General features: G+C 34.1%; 1 protein-coding gene across 2 annotated transcripts; it reads left to right on the forward strand.

Moving 5' to 3' along the window:
- The first annotated feature begins 864 nt into the window (after nucleotides 1-864).
- Nucleotides 865-17,252, forward strand: LOC128227925 (uncharacterized). 2 transcript variants are annotated; one of them, XM_052938875.1, is made up of 10 exons: nucleotides 865-933; nucleotides 7,559-7,943; nucleotides 8,500-8,535; nucleotides 9,696-10,022; nucleotides 10,356-11,165; nucleotides 11,726-11,882; nucleotides 12,750-12,801; nucleotides 14,807-14,932; nucleotides 15,326-15,480; nucleotides 16,051-17,252. In XM_052938875.1, the coding sequence occupies exons 2-10, from the start codon at nucleotides 7,595-7,597 to the stop codon at nucleotides 16,148-16,150; spliced, it is 2,112 nt and encodes a 703-aa protein (XP_052794835.1). In that variant the 5' UTR covers nucleotides 865-933; nucleotides 7,559-7,594; the 3' UTR covers nucleotides 16,151-17,252. The 2 variants fall into 2 exon arrangements, with proteins under 2 accessions (XP_052794835.1, XP_052794836.1); XM_052938876.1 differs by lacking the exon at nucleotides 8,500-8,535.
- The last annotated feature ends 31 nt before the right edge of the window (nucleotides 17,253-17,283 follow it).

Below are 17,283 nucleotides of genomic sequence, written 5' to 3' on the forward strand. Positions count from 1 at the left end.
TAAACCCCCAGTAAATTTACATTTTACTGACCGTTCTAAGGCGGTACCTAACAATTCTTGGTAAATATACCTAGTTTTTTTATATATAGCATGTATGTACTGTGCTGCTTGTGGAGTTTTGTGCTGTTCTTCCATGTTTCTTGTTTGTGATTTTATGTTATATGTCTTTGGCGTTTACCCAGTGCCATTAAACCGGGTTTATGTTTAAATTTTTTGCTACTGAGGTTGTTTCTGTAGCTTTTCGCATACATACTGACAATAGGAACTATTCCTGATATGTCAATCGTATAAGAACTTCGTGCACCTAAATATTTAGTTAAACATCTTGTTACAAGGTTAGATATAGCCCGAGATAGTTTGGGAAGTAATTGATATCACATGTACATTAGTAGATCTGTTTACGATCTTACAAAAAAAAATGTCTTTATATAGTCTAGCATATAAAGAAGGGTATACTACTCAAACTTTTATCGTTTGATAGGATATATTTACTCTCATTTTACATAATAAGATTCCAACAGAAAATAATACATTCACTCAAAAGATGTGTTATTAAGTGTTTTATGTGAAAAACTTAATAGTGTCCAAGGGAGGTTACAACATTTTTATCCAACATTATGGAACTATCAAAAGCTGATTTTATAATGACAATTCGTTAACTTACAGTTTAACTCCAAATGACCTTATTACTCTGGTATGGGAATATATACATTTACCTAGTACAAATATGCCGTAGCTATGGCTTGTATTGAGGTTGTCCACAAGTCTTGTCGATACCGACCGGTTCCATTTCAACACATTAGACGTTATGACAGAAATTATAATATGTTAGGGTACAGTTTTTTCAAACGGTGTGCATGTAAACAAAATCTCGTTCAAAACGTCCCCTAAAGCGTCGGGTTCGGCAACTGACTTTTTCACCAGTAAATTATGGTAACTGATAGCCATTTTAAATGTGTCCAGTCTTTATCATGATAATTTATCAATAATGTTTATTTGTACAAACAACCAATCGTTTAGAAATGTCTCTGAGAAATATATTTACTCATTCTTTTTGAATTGAGCAAGTTCCTGCATGCAGCATCAGCATGACCAGGGATTCTTTTGCAGATCTTGCCCTTTTATCATGCGTTTGCACAGTGTATTTTATTGACAGTTTCCTTATATGTGAAAACTGGACAGAAAGACTAATATTCTGAAAGGGGCCAGTTCAAAAAGAAATCTTGAAAATTAGGAAAAGGCCTAGTCTAAAATAATAGGGATTTCTTCTAAACCCCAAACATCATACCCGGGGTTGAAAACTATCAAAATTGTAGATAAGTTTTTCATTCTTGAAATAGATTAAAAAGGTTCTATTTATATTTTGCCAGGTATTTGCAAAAGTTTTTAAGCATTAAAACTACTTAGTCCAAATAATTGTACATTGACAGATTTTTTTACGATTTTTGATATGGCAAATCCTTCATGTAGAAATTGTTTTGTTCGAAAAGTGTGTGGTTATTCCTGTTAGGATTCCGGGTTAAAGCATATTGCGTCCATAAAATATAATTAAAACAAGAAATATTACGAGATAATTTTATTTTATATAAGTTCCATACACAAAAAAATAAATATCCAACGAATAGTTATGAGTTTGATGGGGTTTTCTTCATTTCATTCTGTCAAAACATAACGATATATACATGAAGAGCACCAAGGCTGCAGTTCACAATTTTACAACAATCAGAACACTTTGGCATGGCCGAGTTGTTAAGATTGTATTTACGAGGACTATCTCCAAGCTTGTCAGAGGTGGCAGGGGTTATTACGATAAGTGTCGAGTTGTTCCGCTTGGCATAATTGTTGTCTGTTTCAGTCAAATTCCATTTTATTAAAGGTAAATCATGTGTTTTTTATGCATTTTAATCCTTTTTTGTGCAAAATAGCTTTTCACTTACGCGGTCAAATAGGAATATAAACCTTTATTATCCATTTCAAACATAAAATACTTCACTAAATACAATTTCAATATTTTTCAAATCCCCCCGTTTTTTTCACAAACCCGTTTAGATGTTAGGGATTCCTGTATAACACATCTATTATTTTAGACTTAGTATAAATCTACTCAAATCTGGTTTAACCTCTTTAATTAAATTCAGTTGAAAAAGCTTCAAATGAAGCAGACATCAGTTTTGCATATGTGAACTGGTATTTCGTATTTTCAAGACAGACTGACTTCTTCATGTTCCAGCTTTATATGTTCCTAACAGACTGCTATTTCAATTTATTCGCGACATACTGTCTTGATCACATGTTCAAAAAACAGGTTATATTATATTTTCACTGTTGTCTGTTTTATGTACATACCGTTATGCTTTGACAGTAAGGAATGAAAAAAACACCTTTAATTCATACATGTTTGTTGGATATTTTCTTTTTGTGCAAGGAACTGATATAAAATAACATTTAAGGACAATTTAGCTAGTTTCTAGGATCTTTTATAAACATTTAAACAGATCTGAACAACTGGCCGAAAAAGGCTTCAAAACAGTTTGCATGTGAAGGATTTTCCATATAAATAATCATAGAAAAATTATTTGGACTAGGAAAAGGCCAAGATCCACTCGGAAAAGTATGTTATCAAGTGATACAGTTTTATGTATTAAGTGAGACAGTTTTATGTATAATTCTTCTATATACTGTAGCTCAATGAGACTTCCTTAATGGAAACTAATGTATCGGATAGTCTCAAAAAAGATTTTTCTAATTATAAATATTGTTGTTTGTCTCTGGTAGTGGTTTGCTATGTGGCAGGTAAACTTCATCAGGATTGAGGAGAGACCTCAAAGCTTCAAGTGTAGGAGCTGATACCATGCTAGCATGCAGTAGGTTTTAGTTATGCACAGACCTTGGGAAGATGGTGTTGGCAAAGGTCTGGTTAGCCTGTCACTCCTAGTATTGGCCTCTGGTGAATGAATCAATCTTATGAAGGTGCTTCAGCTTATGTCAACAAGGTTATTCCAAATCTTGAACATCATCTACAAACTGCTGGGCTTGCTGCGCTGCTGAAGACAGTGAGAGAAATTACAGTAGCCCAATCGCATGTGGTGACGAAAAAATTAGCTGGGCTCCGATGAATTCTTTCAGATAACCTGACTGACAATGAACTCATCGGGCTTGGTGATTAAACAAATACCGACGTCTGGATAATTTCTCATTGATACAGATGTTTTCTTATGCAGTGATCTCCCTTGTCAAGCAATACTATAATGAAAATAATTGAAGTGACTGAAATCATATTTGTTAATACTCTTTTTAATATATTTTTAGTGACATTTTAAAGTTTGGTGTTGTTTTTTCATATCAAATAAACTCTGATTATGTTGTTATCAATAAATATGAACACATTTGTAAAATGGAGGCTGCATAACAATGATTTTCCAATAAGGAGGTACTATCCTTTATAATTTGCCTAGTTTCTTACTAACTTTATAATGCATACTTATATTCATAGAAAAAAGTATTAGATTATTCCTAAATTCATAATATAAAGTATTTCTGTTCACAATTGAATTTATCATTTCAAGTGATTGATGCATAGATTAATGATCATGGCTTTAAGTCTTCCCAAAACTGACAAGTGAAATTCAAATCCAGTGCAACATCTATGGCCTGTTGATCAACCTCCCTAATTAAAGGAACCAACTGCAGTCCTCTAAGAGAGATTTGGCATATAATTTAATGTATCACGATGGCTCATACCCCCACAAAAGCATCCATACATGTACAAATTGCATTGGTTTAAAGCTGCACTCTCACAGATTGAAGGTTTTGTCAACTTTTTTATTTTTTGTCTTGGAACGAGCCAATTTTTGCAAAAATCCATGAGAACCAGTTATATAAGACTGCTGACAAAAAATAAGATCGCAGATTTTTATATTAAAGTTAAAAAATGATGTTTTATGCATTTTTCCTAAACCGTTTATAGTAACGGTTTAAGCCATATTAAAAACATTAATTTTCGAACGGAAATATGAAAATCTACCATCTGATTTTTTGTCAGCAATCTTATATCATTGGTTTGCTGATATTTACACAAAAAATTGCTCTTTCCAACACAAAAAATTAAAAATTTGTAAAAATGGTATATCTGTGAGAGTGCAGCTTTAACATCAATCAACCAATTCAGCTAGAACTTTGAATTATGCTTTCCGAATTTTAGTTACTAACTGGGCATTTGATATTAAAACTTATTTATTTTTTAAATAATTTATTTTCAATAACTTTTTACTTTTTGCAGCGTCTTTAAACATGCTGCGTTTTTAATCAATGGGCCTTATCTATATATATATAGTCTTGTATGCAACAGCAGCAAAAAGTTGAAAATTAAACTGTTAAAATTGATACATGTACTGAAATTTTGCCACAATGCATTGCTTTACTATGCATTACCGGTAAATACATTGTACTTCTATTAAAAAGGTTAAAAGTAGCTTTTCTTTTCAGTTTTTGTTGACTCACAATGATGAAAAATAGACATAAACTTCAGTGGTCGAAATAAGCACAAGCCTGCAAGCCCTGCATTGGTAAAATGTCGTCTGGGCTTGCTCAAATTCTTAATTTTATATAGCAGGGCTTGTTAAAAAATTTAAGTATTTACATTAGTATAAAAATTCAGGCTTGTTCATCCAAAAGTCTTCTTTTGATGACAGTCTGAAACTTTGTTTAGCTTTTTAAAACAACAAACGGAATAAAAGAAAGTTTTAGACTAACCCATATTATGATGTTGATATAATTCGTGCTATTTAACACCAAATATCATTTTTTAGTAGTATTAGTCTGTGCTAGTACTCAAGGCAACTCCGAGCTGGGATCAAACCCTCAGATTCAAAATATTAAATACTGCCATCCCCTCTAAAATCACTTTGAAAAGAGGCCATTTTAGACTAATCTTTGACATGCATTCAGCATAGATCTTGGGCTGAAGACTTTAGCTAATGCTGCGTAAGATTAAAAGTATCTTCCATGGTCGAGAGTGTAAGATATGTTCATCCCAACCCCAACTTTTTTTATCTTTACCTGTGGGCAAGATAAGAATTTTCAACATGGTCAAATATTTTTGCTTGGAGAAAAAAACATAACAGAGGTGATGAAGGCTCTAGATGCAAGCAGTATTGGATTTTTCTTGCATTTTTGCCGTAATATCTTTTTAAACACTAACCTATAATATTATGTTTGAAATAATTGAATTAAACAAAAAGGTAAAACAGGGGGGAACACTCTGATAGACCTCTCCTTTGATACTAAAGGGACTCCCTCACTTTTTTTAGGGTCAGACATCAAAATGTGAGTAAGTATGAACAAAATGTTTGTTTCAATATATAAACATCATCAAAAGTTCAAATTTGAGCTCTATCATTAATAATTATTTAAAAATGTTGCAGAAAATGGTCTATTGCCAAAAAGCCTTGTTAGGAACACTATTACAAATTAAAGGCTTTCATTTACAAAAATTGTGTTCCGATGAGTATTTTAACGTTGCTGTTTGGTGTTTGTTCATGAAAGATGCACTCTTACTCCCAAATAAGATGAGCCATAATAAATACAATTGTTTAAATAAATATCGAAACAATGGTTCTTATGAAGGATACCATGTTTAAATTGAAGGAAAGGTGCAGAAAACACAGTATTTCTACCTTATAAGACGGTAGTTGATCACTGTAAATCTTTTAGGACCCACCAGTCATTTAATATTTGTGCGGTTATTGTAATCAATAATTTCAATAAATGCATTGTATAATAAGTAGTGAAAGGTTTATCACTCAAAATTTAAGTTTGTTTTACATGTACATGTGTATGTATTGATTTTAATACGAGTTTCACTTTAAGTAAAATATGTAGCATCATTCTAAACTTCATTTCCATAAAATAAAATTTTAAAAAATTGCCACCAAACAATCTGTGAGTGAGACTGTTTCAGAGAGTGACGTTATTTTTTGTCGATTTGGTATTTAATCATGATTTCACTTGTTTGTTCCCTAAGTGCAACAGGCACACAACTTCATCAAGAGTTTGTATTTTATTGCGTGTTTGTTTGAGTAAAACTTAACTGAAGACACTCTTCACATTTTATTATAGAAAAAATAATCTTGTCTATTAGCTGTATTCTGTTATTGAATTGCCATTTGTTTTATCCAAATATTTGTTTAAGTTTTGATAAGAGTGATTGATTCAGGGCGTTATAAATTACGATAATTTGTCTTTGATGGATATACGGGCTTTTGGTCCACTGAGGAAATTAATGGATATTTCACTTGTATGTACATAAGTCTACTTTGCATCCATTCAGTATATCATGTATATACCAGGTATATTGTGTATTTTTCAATAGCAAGTAATGATAACACGATTAATTTTTAATGGCCTTCTTTTCTTACTGTTTTTTTTGTTCAGACTTTCAAAGAACTTCCAAATATGTATAAAATGATAAAGGCTGAGTTGGGATATTTATCTGTCTGCATTTAGAATGATTCATTGTTAAAAAAAAATGTGTGAGAAAAAAGACAAAGAAAAAAAAAAATGTTAATTTTTTTATATTTTTTTAAATTCAAATTTGACTCTATTGCAAGTTTTATATATATATATATATATATATATATATATATATATATATATATATATATATATATATATATTGTTACAGCAAATAGCAAATAGTTGTATCTTAAATAGACTTTACTAGAAATTCATGAAAGTTTATTTTAGGATTAGAGTTTATCGATTAAGGTCCTTTATTGGCGGGCCTGTTGCTAACCTTAGGGGGGTAATATTCTTCACAGTTAAGCTCTGGTCTTGAACGTTATCTCTCCAGGAGATTACCGACTTATGTATCAATTTTTCATTTATTTAGGAATTTCTGATGAACGAGAACACCTCGATATTAGTTTGGATTGCTTTGATTATTATTTAGTTTGGATAAATTTATTCAGGATATAACATTGCCAGTGATTTTGGATATTTTACAGGGTGACAAGCTTTAAGATTTTTTTTATTTTTGTTCACTTTGATGTTTTATCAGCAACTTTGTTTTATATATTATTCGCTCAGTATTTTGATAAAATATAGGACATGATTAATGACTTAATTGTTAACTTTCTATCATGAAATATTTGATGATCTGCGAATATATTCAAATAAAACAAGTAAAGCTGAAACAGTTGTCTCAAATCTTGTTAGGAACACTGTAGATCACAAGCGTATCCATCAAACTTCTAGATCAGTAAAGATTTGGAAATTAACAAGGATGTCGTTAACAATGTTATTAAATTAAACAGGTTCTGAACAATCTGCACATTGTCAATTTATTTTTGAAGATTATTTTGAAAAATATGGTAACAGATTCTTAATATGCTATGTAATTTTTGATGTTAGTTTCTGTAGGAGATATATGTTACATTCTTCAGAGAGAGTAGAATGTTTTATTTATATATATTTAATTAATTTTATACATAATATTGTAATAAAAACTGTTTTATCATCTCTGTTTTATAAATCTTCATGAATATATTTTGTTTTACAGATTAAGTGCAAACGACCTTGAACACAATAAGTAACCATGGCAACCACAAACCTGCCCCCAACCCTGGGGGCAGCAACATCTCAGTACAAGATCCGATGTAAGCCGGCCACTGTTCTTATCGGGGATCGTGAGTATCTGTCTGCAACTGACGCCCTTGAGGCGTACCTCGGCCAATATGAGAGACAAGGGCTGACCACAAAACCGGCGTACAAACGAACAGTGAATGACCTACTTAACCCAAAGTCCAGTCTCCATCTGACAGCAGAGAGGTCACTAGACACAGGCATCAGAGCAACAGATACTGAGCTACGATTGGCTGACCAGAAAGAGGCTGTAAATGAATCACTGTATAAAATGAAGAAATCTGTGGCCCTGAAAGCAGAAGGTATTTATTGTTTGAGAATTTGAAGGCTTTGCTATTACTTTGCTTTCTTGTAATTGTTTGAAATCTTTTTTTTTTATGTGGCATACTGTAACAACAACATTGTACTAATGTACGAGATGATGAAGTGGTATAGGTGTCAGCCTCTGACCTGAGACGTAGAATACTTTGTGAGTCTGAGGCTGATTAAGGCTTCATTCTCATAGGTTTCTTTGCAATTGAGCTTAAATTAAAAAGAATAAACTCCCTTCATTAATTCAGTAGTCTTTTAACCCACAAGTGTTTTCAGTATTCGTTGTATATAACAGAACAATAGAGGGGGAAAGTGCTCTATTGGGTTTTAGGCATCTAGCTTTCACACAAGAGATTGTGTGTTCGATCCCCACCAAGGGAACGTTCTCATGGCCTCTCACAATGGACAACCTGTACTAGTTTCTACCCAGGAAACAGACTCAAGTGCAATTCTACAAACCATCAGCTTAAAAACAGAGCTAAAAGAAATAAGTATTAACATATTTAATTGAAGAGGAATAGCTGGAAATTTGTTGTTTTTTAATAGCCAAGAAAAAGTCTTTGAGAAGAACAAAAGAGCGTGGTATGTATGTGCACAGACAGTTAATGTTCACTGTACTACTTAACTATCACTAGTTAACCAGTTTCTGGGTTAGTGTTACTTTTGAATATTAGCATTTTTGCCTGTCACAAACCTAACAATGCACCATTCTTAACATACCAGGGTAATGTAAAATCTAGTATAACATGATCATAGTTTTATATAGAATCAAAGTGGATTAAAGATTTTGCACATGAAAATGCAAGTAACGGATTTTGAAATAAAAAGAAAGCACTGGTTTGAGACATCTTGTTATGTACAGCAAAGTGTATGTTTAGTTCTTGGGAAATCAATATTACTTTTATGGGATTTATTGGTGTTAAGCACTAGGCGATCCAGGGGTGGGGTGGGGGGAGTAATAAGATACGCCCTAAATGCACCATTTCAGACTAGAAATTGTGAAGAATGTCCAGCCTTGATAAGAACATGGTTTGGAGTTCCAAAATCCATCCTATGTTTATCAATGCTGCTAGTCTTCTTGATGGGGCAGCCCCCTGGAGCCAACTTCATTAACAATCCAAGGATCAATTTTTATACCTAGGAGAGATTTTCAACTGTTCTTCACAGTTAAAAATAAATCAGAACTGCAACTATTGATGAAAGGGCTTGAAGACGTGTAATAATCTAATTACAAGGCCTGAGTTATTAATTGTTGCATATCTGAACGACAAATCATGCTCTATTCAATGATATAGCACGAACAAATCAAATCAATTTCCAGTGTAGTAACATGCTTTTATAGGTGATTTTGTGAAGCACTTTTTCATAGAATATAAAAATGGTGTTATATAACAAACAAAAAGATTCAATGCATATGCTGTCCAATAAAGCAAGCTACATGTACTGTACATTTATAATGCATTTTTCCATAACCATGCTATACTTATTGAAAGATCATGTATAATTTTGTTTGCATAGACAAAACTATTTATAGTCCAGATTTATGGCTATAAGCTTATTGACTTCTTTCAAACATCATTTCATATGGAATTTAATTCCTCAGTTTTATTTACAATTTTATCAGTGATTTTTAAACTAGTTATTTATGCCTCACAATCTTAAAAATCAAACAGCTCCATGATAAACTTTATTTACACGCAATAAAACCCAAGTATTCATACCGATAACTTCATGATTTACAGTTGACGAGGCGTTAAACAAGTCCCAGGAACTCATTAAGCAGATTAATGCTGACAACATACCCAAAACAATCCATTGTCCAAGTGATGTCGGGTCTTTAACTACTGACATACTTGTGTCCATGAACCCATTGGATGGTTATAGTGATAACCAAGACCCCGGGGCTGGAGGGGTTGTGGCCCAGCCCACATGGAAGAGTAAACACGTGTTTGGGTATAAGAGGCCCCGCAATAGGCGCTCCAAGACTCTGAGCAGTCTGCAGATTGCTCATGACATGATGGGCCTCATTGAAGAACAGCCGAACCAGAGCTTCACTGCTCAACCCCATGGTAAGGACTGCTTAATCTTTGTGTAATGATGTCATGACGACCTTGTATTAAGGGAATATCCTAATTAATGAAAATGTCAGTAAATCTGACAATTTACTCACTGATTTCATGATTTCATTATTTTTTTTTAAATGAAATGTCCTTCTTTGAATGTGAAAGAGAGCTATGAATTAGTTTTTGTCAATTACATTTCCCCAAAATAATGTTCTGAAAGATATAAAATTTATTACATATAACTTAGTATTTTACACACAAGGCATGTATTAAACTGGTTAGTATGAGTTTCTTTGTGCTTGGAAAGTCTTTCTAAAAATATGAAAATTCTCATTTCAGAGAAGAGTGTGACATTCCAGACAGACATGGTGGCGAAGAGTCACAGCAAGTATGATGATGAGGTTTCCATACTCCTTGGGGAATCCCCGAACACTTCCCGTCATGGTAGATCACCCAACAAGAGTCTGCGAGAACGTAGCCGATCAGTATCACCATCCATTTTAAAACGAGAACGGCACTTGTTTGAATCAGGCTTACGCAATAAGCCTATCCCCGATTATTACACAGACTTTAACAGTTCTGCAGCTAAAGCCCCTAGCTGGATTGATACGATGAATCTCTCTGACGTTTCTGATACTGACTGGAAAAAACGAGACTTTACCGTCTCTAAACCCCCTCCGAGCTGGGTAAATGATATTGACAATTCTGATATAACCAGTGTAATATCAGCACCAAAGCCGGCTAAAAAGTTGGCATTTGAGGATCTTCTTCGACCGCTGCCTGTTATAAATACTCAACAAAACTCCTCGTACAACAGTGATGCTAATGATACTCTACCTGCCCCGGGCCTTACCTACAAGGACTTATTGGGCGATACCTCACAACTGGCTAATACTCCAAACAAGCAGAGAAGTGGCTCACCTACATTATCAGAAAAACTTACCAACCTGAAAACAAAGACAAACGAGGCTCTCAAGCGTTACCACCACCGGGTGCAACAGGATATAGACCTCGACACGCCATCCAGAGGCAGCAACCCTTACAGTGGTGACGGGGTACCGAGATGTTCCAGCCTGGACACAGCTGCACTGATTGCAGGGATTCCTCCACTCGGGAATGACATCTCTGGGGCATCACCCATCAAACCGGGTACTTATCTTTAACATTTGGTTTACTTTATAACAGTTTGGCTGTGAAACATTTGATAGCTATTATAACAATGCTCTAGTGCATATCTTGAAAAGATAAAAGTTTTGGGCCTGTCCTTAAAGAAACTTGAGTGGTAAATGGATAATGCAAGGAATTTCTAGCAAGATGGTAGGACTTGAATCAGGAATTTCTTTTGTCCTACAGACAACATGACACTTTTTCTTCATAGGACATTGCGAACGGTAAACACTTAAATTTAACCTGTCACAACAAATTTTAATCTATTACAATGTTTTAAAACGTATTCAGTAACATCAACCTGAATCTTGATTTTTAGTAAGATTGTGATTTCCCACTGTAACATATTTATATTTTCTTGGTTGGTGTGTTCTTCTGATGTACTAGTGATAGCACACTGAATAATCATTATTTAATTAACTCTTATATTTTTAGGTAAAACCAGGCCGAGTGCCCATTTTCAGAAAGAAAGAGTTATGGTAATGGAATAGTGTTGTATTATCTTATTATTGATTATTTAAAATCTTCCGGTATCATTGCAGCAAGGGACAATGACAGTACGATCACTGCTAGAGGCAGTCCGGGTAAGGACCGACGTGGCAGGTCCCTGTCACCAGGATGTGGGCGGGGAAGGTCAAGGTCACCAGATACAGACATTGTCCTTGAGGGAGACAGGCCGTGGGAGAAGACTGTCTCATAGTGAGTGTCTACCATGAAACCTAATTAAGTTTTATATAAAAGAAATAGATAACTCATCTAAGTCATTAAAAATTTTAACAATTTGTTCTAACTGACTTAGTTATGAACGTGTTTTTGGCAGGAACTATATTATGATTTCATGTCTTTTATCAAAATGGAATTTCCTAACGATTAAGCGTGGTTCTTATTGGAGACAGATAGGCAATCTCATTGGCTGTAAATGCAGGTTATAATCTAACTTCTGTTGTAAAAATAGGTGAAGGTTAAAAGTCCAGGTCAAGTCCGTTTCCTTGGAAGATTCTAGTACTGCTGTCCATTCATAAGATTGTTCATGAAATAACTGTGAATAAATAAACATGATATATTGATTGTTAGTTGCAAATATTCTAGTCAGAAATAAAATTAACCTTGTATGATAAAGGTACCCTAAACTAAATTTGGAAAGATTGAAATAAATCTGCGTACAAAATGGAAATTTTAAATATATCCTAATAGGCTATTGTATCAGTAAAATTAATGATCCATAATAGTATTTTGTCCACATGTATGCGTCTGTATCATATGTCATTATCTTTATCCACGTCATTTTTATTGCCGCCAAAAGACGTGCCATCTTTAAACTGGTAATAATGACTTTAAAGTAACTTTCTGCTTATATTGTTCATAATATGTACTGATGAAGGCGTTTTGCGCAACTGTTTACAATAAATAAACTTTACGTGTTAATGTGATTTTATTTTTATTACAAAATGAAAAGAAAGCAATGATGTTCTTCAATGCTAAATCATGAGAATGTGTTTAATGTACGATCCTTGATTCCATTTAACTGTAATATACAGGCTAATTGAGGTCATGTTTGTTTTTCAGTAAGCCCCCAGTGTTGGTGTCCGCAGACAGAAGGGCAGGCAATGATGCACAGGTCAGTGAGAATATATGGAACCCATGGTAACAAATCTTTTTCTCATTTTTATACGCCCATCTTACGACGGCTCCACAATGTTGTCCGCTCTCTAACTTGAACATTTCTCATCCATTTTCCACCAAACTTCATGAAAGTGTTTGTTGGTGAAATATCTAGGTCAAGTTCGATAACCAGCCAAATCGCTTTAGGCACTCCAGAGTTATGGCCCCCTGAATTTGTCAAAATTGGCCATTTTAGCTTTGTCCGCTCTCTAACTTGATCATTTCTCATCCAATTTCCACCAAACGTCATGAAAGTGTTTGTTGGTGAAATATCTCGGTCAAGTTCAATAACCAGCCAAATCGCTTTAGGCACTCCAGAGTTATGGCCCCCTGAATTTATCAAAATTGGCCGTTTTAGCTTTGTCCGCTCTCTAACTTGAACATTTCTCATCCAATTTCCACCAAACTTCATGAAAGTGTTTGTTGGTGAAATATCTAGGTCAAGTTCGATAACCAGCCTAATCGCTTTAGGCACTCCAGAGTTATGGCCCCCTGAATTTATCAAAATTGGCCATTTTAGCTTTGTCTACTCTCAAACTTGAACAGTTTTTATCCGAATTTCACCAAAATTGCTACTAAAAATGTTTGTTGGTATATATTCTTGGCAAAGTTCTATAACCAGCCAGGCTCTTCAGGATTATGGCCCTTGAATTGGTCAAAATTTGCCATTTTTGCTTTGTCCACTGTCTAATTTGAACAGTTATCATCTGATCTTCACCAAACTTGCTGAAAATATTTGTTGGCAAAATAAATTGGTCAAGTATGATAATCAGCCAAATGCCCCGAAGCACTTCAGGATTACTGCCCTTGCCATTTAAGCTTTGTCTACTCTCTAACTTGAACAATTCTCATCTGACCTTCACCAAACTTGCTGAAAATGTTTGTAGCTATAAAATCTTTACCAAGAATGTTTGCCGGTATAAATGCTTTGCCAAGTACACACTGATTGTCTCTTGGGTACGATTAAGGATGAATTTAGAATCCAAGAAATTATTGATGGGCGTATTTTGTGAGTGTCACTCTTGTTTTTTTTAAACTTGAAAATTGTCAAAAACTTGATATTGTTGTGTGCAAGGCATTGAATCTTACTTAAGTACCCATGTATCACATCGCTTACAACACATATATCTTATCAATTTTTTCATATTTGCTGGGTATGTCTATCAAGTGAATCCCTAGGGAACCATAATGTGCTATTTCTAAACGGAAAAAATCAGCTGAGACAGCGACAAAATATTATTTTAATCATGTAAAATGATGTATTATCGGCCTCATACTAGCTCATATTGACAATTGTGGGCATTTTGTGGGAATACTGTATTTGCCGATTTTTGGATCATCTGGTGTCAAGTCCCTTTAACATATCAAAGTGAAGTAGCAAAGGAAATTATTTACCGATAGCTCATTTATTTTTTGAAGAAAAGAGTCAAAGGTTTGATATAGACTTTGTGTTGTTGTCGTAATCGCTAGCATTCTTGTGCAAACACTTTAACCTTGGCCGAAGCTCAAAAACCATTCAAAATATTCAAATAAACATTGATACATCATAAACTGGTTGCCAGAGGCAAAACACACATGTACAGCAAGGCCCATAACTCATGCTTTAATAATTGTTGAGTTATGCCCCTTATTGGGTTAAAACAAACAACAAGGCTTGTTTCCTTATTTGACTTCCCCAGAATTTTGCTAGACTCTTTTGTTTCATCGTTCTTAGATTTTTGTATTGATTTAGTTGAGTCTTAAATAGGCCTATATTTAAGGCGGCTTTGGAGGCCCTATTGATTTTCAAGCTTCAGTATGAGTTTTTAGATTATTACCAGATTCAAGATACAAGAATGTTTATTTGAAGTCAGGAATATGATAACAAGAAACAGTAGCTCAATGAGCTATTTTCCAACATTATTTAAGATCTGTACTAGATTATATGGCATAATTATCAAACTTATGTTTCTATATTGCAGAACTACTCAGGTGGGTCGCAGCCAGGCAGCCTGGAGGCTCTAAAGAACATGATATTCAAACTCCAGCAGGAGGCTGTCACGACCGACAGTGAAGATGAGGGGTCTCGCTCACAGCTGTCTGCTAAGGTTTGGACCTTATATACCTTGTTGCAAGCAAAAATGTTCTCAGTGACCTTAAATAAAGTAGCTTTTATAACCTTTTCACTTTCATTGGTTCAGTCTTGAGCATCTTTGCCTTCTTAAGACCCATTATTGCTAAACAAGATGTCTCAGAGAATATGTTACACTGACTTTATAATGTATTTGAAGATCCAAATAGTTCTCATTCTATATAAAGCTGTTTAGATGGGAATTATGCCATCTTAAGCCAGAAGCAATGTTATCTCCTTAAATAATGCAAAACTGTTGTGAGTAAGATTTTGTCAGCTAGACATGAAATCGCAGGATGAGGCTCATATATTATATTCTACACAGAGGAGACAAAAATAAAGTACAAATAGATATGATGTAATTTTTCAGGTATCCAAGTTAAAAGCGGAGGCAGCAAACCTCGGAATAAGTGTTCCCGTGGGAGAAGTCCCGGAGGGCAGGAAAAGTAGGAAACAAGCTGGAAATAATCCCACACTCGAGGATTACGACTTCCAGGGGGAACCTGGTGGACAGTCCCTAGAAAAGTAAGGGCTTAAGACTCACTTTCAAGGAAACCTTGGGGCCACTCCCTAGAAAATAATGGGTATAAGATTCACTTCCAGGGGAACATGGGTACAGTCCCTAGAAAAGTAGGAGCTTAAGACTGACTTTAAGGGTGAACCTTCGGGACAATTCCTATAAAAGAGACAATTAAGGGCTTCAGACTCACTTTAAGTGGAAACCTTTGAGACGTCCCTAGAAAAGTAAGAGCTTAATACTGACCGACTTAGGGGACTGGGAACAGTAAGGGCTTAAGATTCATTAACAATTTAATCCGAATTATTTGAATCACTTAACTGTGTTCCTACTTTACCGGTAAGAAACTTTATACCGACTGTGTTTGTTCTTCTTTTTATATTTGACAATAGTTTTGGGTATATACAGGTTAAATGATGACCACATTTGGTCATATTAGGTTCTATTACCACTAGTAATCTGATTTTTGGACTGAAACTGCATGCAGGAACAAGAGTTATATGTCTGTTATATATTATCTCTCAATTTATCAATCTTCTGTTGTTCTTCTCTAACTTGTTCATTTTGTTTATTTCCAGAGCATTGGTGCATCTAGACCGACTGAAAACCTTGGTGAACACACATGAGAAGGCTGAAAGCAATGCTGGAGTTATCCCCCTTTGTGCAAATACAGAATGATGACATGATATAATCCAAACTGTTGTACACTGAACAATGGAACAGTGTTTACTATGTTGATTTTGTTTTTAACAAAGACTTGGAAGGCATTGATATTTGAGATTTTTTGCACTGTGATACTGTTTTGTCGTTCTAAATGTTCTTGTTATATTCTACAAGAATGCACAGCATGGGAAACCAAGTTGTATTAGCCCCCTCATGTTTTTACCTTGTCACAATTGCTTAGAAAGTTAAGGAAAATATAAAGATTATTAACATATCCATATTTAAGCGAGATTCCTTTAGGGAACATGAGTATGGTTATAATTTTCCTACCCTGTCAGTGAATGTGTAAAATGTCCAATGATCAAACATCAACAATGGCATATTTTCATTTTGTCCTGTGTAACTGCCAAGTAGGGCTGACAAAATTGTCTGGTGTATCAACTGGGCAAAAATTGTACAACCAAATATGTTTCTCTGTGAGATTGATAATTACATTGAACAGTAACTTGGTTGTGTAATATGCAATCAGTATTGATTTTTAATTGACAACAATGCAGTTGATTAAGTCCCTAAATTATAAACAAAATAATGACAACAAGAAATTGTCCTGTGTTACTTATGTCGGACAGAACATTTCTGCTTTTGTATACACTTCCCCATGTTGAATTTGTTTCTTTAATTGGTTTAAGTTAACATTTGACATTATATTAAGGTTTAAAATTTGAAAATATGTCAATCCTAGTCTTTACACCTGAGTAAAAGAATGATACGGATAAATACGGAATCAGATTTTATATACTCCTAGAACGAAGGGTAATTTTTATTTTTCATGTACATTTCATATAATTTCAATTTCATGTATGCATAAACTGTATAAAGTTCACAGTGAATAGACAGTTTACTCTTAGCAAAATGTACATCGTTTTTTGATAACCTGTCATGTTACTGGTACTCTTTTTTTCTGTCAAAAGTAGAAATATTCAACCAGAAGTTCATGCAAACCATCACTATCATTTTATTTATCTAAATTATCATATAATGCACATGTATGACTTGTAATCGTTCATTTTTGCATTGAATAAAAATGATTTTATTTATTAAATAAAGAAATACATGTTCATAATTTTTGTCTTGTATTTATAGAAAAC

The sequence above is a fragment of the Mya arenaria genome, chromosome 3, assembly GCF_026914265.1.
Source record: "Mya arenaria isolate MELC-2E11 chromosome 3, ASM2691426v1".
NCBI classification, from domain to species: Eukaryota; Metazoa; Mollusca; class Bivalvia; order Myida; family Myidae; genus Mya; species Mya arenaria.

What these genes read in the sequence shown, in the direction of transcription:
- LOC128227925 (XM_052938875.1), top strand. Translation starts at nt 7,595, where the DNA reads ATGGCAACCACAAACCTGCCCCCAACCCTGGGGGCAGCAACATCTCAG. An exon ending in CTTCACTGCTCAACCCCATG is followed by an intron (nt 10,023 to 10,355) that starts GTAAGGACTGCT and finishes TTCTCATTTCAG; the next exon opens with AGAAGAGTGTGACATTCCAG. An exon ending in GGCATCACCCATCAAACCGG is followed by an intron (nt 11,166 to 11,725) that starts GTACTTATCTTT and finishes GTATCATTGCAG; the next exon opens with CAAGGGACAATGACAGTACG.